Source organism: Lithobates pipiens, unplaced genomic scaffold, assembly GCF_037356315.1.
Source record: "Lithobates pipiens isolate NorthernLeopardFrog02 unplaced genomic scaffold, aLitPip1_a1.2 Scaffold_16, whole genome shotgun sequence".
Classification (NCBI taxonomy): Eukaryota; Metazoa; Chordata; class Amphibia; order Anura; family Ranidae; genus Lithobates; species Lithobates pipiens.
This window is the reverse complement of record NW_027507748.1, coordinates 645,607,169-645,612,168: the sequence shown is the minus strand read 5'-3', so window position 1 is coordinate 645,612,168 and position 5,000 is coordinate 645,607,169. Positions and strand designations below refer to the sequence as shown.

Genomic DNA, 5,000 nt, shown 5'->3' with positions numbered 1-5,000 from the left:
CGCTGGGGGGGGGGAGCGGTTAGTACTTCCCGAATGTAATTAGGAAGGAGTGATGGGAGCGACGGTGGAGCCTGATGGTTAAGGGCTCTCGCCAAGCTCCCCGATCTTCATGCCTTCCTGTCTGGGGTGGGGGCTGCTGTGGTCTGGACCGTGGGTCAGGGCGGTCTTGAAAGCCTATGGAGTATGTGCCCCTGGAGTGGCAATCCAGGGGTGCCTAAGAATCACTGTGAGTGAGGGTCACTTTGATTTTGGGCACCAAGGTCACTGCACCATAACACGCTTTTTTAGCACCTGCCTCTTGGGCCGGGCCTTTTGGCTGGGACCAGAGGAATTTTTTTATTCCTGGCCGGAGGGCCTGGTCGTTGTTTCACACAACGACCATCTTTTCATTCTCCTCTCCACTATCCCTTCCCCACTTTTTGTTTATTTTCAGTGTGTGTTTTGTCACGTCTTGTTTTATCACTTTGCACGTTTGCTGTGATGAGTAGGGTCACAGGTTCTAGGGCCTGTCCTGAAAGTCTGGGGAGGGGGTGGACATGGCCTTCTGGCTTAGTTCGCCCTCTTCCTTAGGGTTGGGGTCTCCCTTCGGGGGAGCCTCACCTAGTATTTGGGTGGGTCTGTCTCGGCAGACCTTCCAAAGAACGGGGTCTGACTGGTTTCGGCCAGGAAGACCAAGTTTTAAGTGTCCTTGTCCCTGTCAGGAGCCTAACACCCCGGGGGATTCAGGACAAGGTCCTCTGATTTTAGAGGACTTGTGTACCCGTCTGCACTTTTTTGTGTCACTCTTTATATGTGTGCACATTTTTTATGCACCGGGTGAAGTTTTTTGGAGTGTGTTTTGCACGCCACAGGCTTTCAAAAAAAATAAAAAAAAACGACCCGAATAGTTCCTTGGTTGTAAGCGCTTGTTTAATCGGTGAAGGGGCCATAGTTGTCCATCGTAGGAACCTGGTCAACAATGGACTCAGCAGGAATTTTGGATTGCCCATAATTGGAGTGAGTGGACCAGGGGTTGAAGAAATATCCAGCTTTCGAATAGTTGAATCCTAAACTTTTAATAGTGATAGTGTCAGGCTGCTTTCACACTGCGGCGCTTTACAGGCACCATAGGGCTAAAAATAGCGCCTGCATAGTGCCTGTAAAGTGCCTCTCCGCCAGTGTGAAAGTACTTGGTGCGCTGGAAGGACACCAAAAAAGTCTTGCAAGCCACATCTTTGCAGTGCTGTAGGAGCGATGTATACACCGCTCCTAAAGAGCTACCACCCATTGAAATGAATGGGCAGCTTCGCTGGCATTGTGGCACTTTTAACCCTTTTTTCGGCCGCTAGCAGGGTTAAAAGCGCCACACTAGCGTCCGAAAACCTCCCAAAATGTGGTAAAGCTAAATATAGCAGCACTTTACTAAAAGAGAACAACTACTGTTGACTTTGGACTTTTTAGGCATAGACATACAAGGAAATTTATAAATTCAAACAATGTTTATTTCTAAAAACGACAAAACATCCGTTATTGTATCTCAGAGCATGACGATTACACTGTCTACTATATCACAATTAAACAAATGATTCATACATTCCCATTTTATATAGTATAGGGATAAAATACAATAGAATCACAGAAATCCTTTGCAGAAACAGTGCATCATAGATGGTTCAGCTCGGAGGTGCTGTACATGTTGCGTGTTCTATGAAACACTTCATCAGGAGCTTATGACGATTTTCTAAAATATAACAAATAAACAAGATTTTACAATGTCAAATAATCACATAAAAATCACAATCTTGTGATAATTACAAAAGGACACAAAACCCCCCACAACAACAAAAAAAGGGGGGGGGGGGGAGAAAAGTAGGAAGAAAAAATATGGAAGATAAATATTGCTCCCGGGGGGGAAAAAAAAAGAGAGGGGGGGGGAGATTTGTGGGAAAAGGAACGTAGGACTAACGAATAACTGGGGGATCATGGGAGCGAGTGTGATAACTTCAAACAATAATAATGAGAGGTTAAAGCATTAAGGAAGGGAGGAAGATTACTTATATTGTGTGTAAAAAAAAAAAATAAATAAAAAAAAAAAAGAGGTATAGATAATAAATACCATAATTACTCACATTCTTCATAGCTAAGACAAGGCTTGTCTATATCAAGATTAGGGTGGTAGTATGAACCTCAAAAAACGTACAGGTAAAGGACAGGAGACTCGAAAATTACTCCCTCTTTTTTGTCCTTTACCTGTATGTTTTTTGAGGTCCATACTACCACCCTCATCTTTATATACATGATACACTTTTTCTGCAAAGGATTTCTGTGATTCTATTGTATTTTATCCCTATACTATATAAAATGGGGATGTGTGAATCATTTGTTTAATTGTGATATAGTAGACAGTGTAATCGTGATGCTCTGAGATACAATAAGGGATGTTTTGTCGTTTTTAGAAATAAATATTGTTTGAATTTATAATTTCCTTGTATGTCTATGCCTAAAAAGTCCATCAAAGTCAACAGTAGTTGTTCTCTCCTTTTAGTAAATTTAAATATCGGGACGTGGCATGTCTACTATATACTGTATCCACAGCACCACTCTGTTGTTGATACACCTTTAAATTTAAAATGATAGCAGCACTTTACCCCCAGCGCCCCAGTGTGAAAGTAGCCTCAGAGGTGAGAATGTTTTGTTTTCTGTAGGAGATCGAAATTTAGGCGTAATCCATGGAAGAGAGGTCAAGGGGACAGGTATTATTTGTTGCTCAGTCGTTACCCACTGTTTTGATTTGCTATTAAAGCAAGTCCACTATTCTAGTAAATGGGGATGCTACGTAGTAAAATTCCATATGCAGTAAGCCTGCTTTTCCCTGTTTTGCTCTTTACTAGAAAGTCATGGTTAAGCCTGGCTGGGGAATTCGGCCAGAGATGCCGTAGTAGGCTAGACCTTAGTGAGCGGGGAAAAAACCCCCAGGAGTTTTGATATAGATATCTATCTATCTCCATCCACCCTATCCAGGAGAGTTTCCCCTGGCCCTAGTCTGCATATGACTAATCAGAGTTCAGCATGGGCAAAAAGTTCAATTCATAAAATGTTTTCTTCTGTAGGGGGTGATATTAATGCCAAAATATTTGAGTGAGGTTCCCAATGATATGGAAAGCTAGTTTCCATACATTCTACTCCAACTCCTTCAAAATATCACCCTGTGGTCCTGCAAAGATCTTTGTTCTGGCACTTCCTGATATGGAGTGACAACTGTTTTCCAGTTGTGCTCCTGCATTTAGCCCTGTCACATGTGCCCCTGGTGGAGACTACAAGCAGCCCCTTTGACACACATTTTAGGGCCCTGGTTCACCCTGATCATCATTAGAAAGCCAGACCAAGCAGGAGTGGGTGCATGTAGGCAAGCAGTGGCACACAGAAATTGCCTATGATGCCCAGTGCGTTAGCAAACTTAACATCATCCAGCTAGGGTTTCGATCTACTTTAAAGGGTTAGTTCACCTTTTACAGAAAAAAATGTAAAGGTGAATTGAACACTGGACATCCTCCCCACACACCTGGTCCCCGCTGTACTTACCTCTGGCGTCTTCAACCCGCAGCTGCTTTGGTGGTCCGGTGTTTTGAAATCCACCCTCTGTTCTCAGTCTGCTTTTCTGGGATGGATCAGATTGCTTCCGATTGGGCAACGCCGTCACTGTGAACTGTGGGGGTGCTGACAGCTTGGCAACCTAGAGGGAAGTACAGCAGGGACTGGGGGGGGGGGGGGGGGGGGTGAGGAGATGTCTGGTTTTAGTTCACGTTTTTTCTGTAAAGGTGAACTAACACTTTAAATAGAGTATATGCTTTGTATTGAAGGTGATACAGAAACCGAAATTGTAGGTAGTTTGTACATTCTTTAGGTCATAGATAAAGGTTTTGCCTTCTATGGGACCAGGAATGATCTGGCAAGGTCTTTAAGATGCTTGCTGACGCTTTAGTGCTTCATGCCTAGTTTAGTTTCTGGAAGTAATATTTCAAGATGCTAAAAAAAGAAAGCAATCTGCAGAAGAAAGTGTCTGCAGCTGATTCTGGTCCAGGCAAAAGTGAAATGGCAGATTAGTGGCAGCAAATGCAAAATGCACCAGAAAGCTATAGAGGGTATGATCCTGGGAAGGTTAGTTCAGATCTGCAAGCTTGGAGAATGCACTCTAAATACATTTATAGTTTAAAAACTAATAGCCATAAACTTGTCAACCTCAATCAAGCTATCTACGTTCCCTACAGTCTTCTGCTTCTCCAGTAATGCATCACCCCATACACAATTCTACTAACTCTCTTGTACTTTCTGTTGGTGTATGCACTTGTTTATTCAGTACCACTGTTTGTTTATTTTCACACTTTTTGTTTTTTATCTTCAGCATGATTGTTGAATACCATGCAATTGGCAACATCACGTGGACTTGGCAAGTGGGTATGTAACTATATGTATTCACTATCATGGAAAGATTAGAGCATAGAATACTCCACAACTACACTCATCCCTTGGTTTCAGCATATAATGAGGTTATTCGGGTTTAGAAGAATGCATTTCTAAAGCATTTAATGTGCTGATGTCTGATCATGTGCATGATGCAGCCAGTCAGTTGGATTGTAGAATTGTAGAATGGGGGGGGATATTTATAGATCAATTCATATTGTTTTTATGACTGATAGGGGGGTGCAGGGATGTCTGCCTTCATGTTTACAGGGTTCTATAGGCACAGGGATACCAGCTGGGTTCCCCTCCTCCATAAGTATAGGGTTCTATGCAGGCTTCTCCCCCCTCCATGGGTACAGGGATGTTGACAAGGTCTCCCATTACATTTTCTCAATCTTCCTTGCATAGGGATATTTGCCATGTTTATCCCCAGCCTCCATGGGCTAAAGGATGTTGGCGGGGTTCCTCTTTCTATAGGTAAAAGGAAGTATGTCGGGTTCTCCTCCTTCCTTCTCCATGGGTATAGAGATGTCTGTAAAGTTTTTCTGTCTCTCTCGCTC

General features: G+C 43.1%; 1 protein-coding gene across 2 annotated transcripts in view; it reads left to right on the top strand.

Annotated features, from left to right (window-relative positions):
• LOC143984049 (solute carrier family 35 member F2-like) overlaps positions 1 to 5,000 on the top strand; it is a 61,388-nt gene that overhangs the window by 45,029 nt on the left and 11,359 nt on the right. For both annotated transcript variants that reach the window (XM_077484332.1, XM_077484331.1), the window contains exon 6: positions 4,382 to 4,434. In XM_077484332.1, coding sequence (XP_077340458.1) covers positions 4,382 to 4,434 — 53 coding nt within the window. The remainder of the gene's footprint in view (positions 1 to 4,381; positions 4,435 to 5,000) is intronic.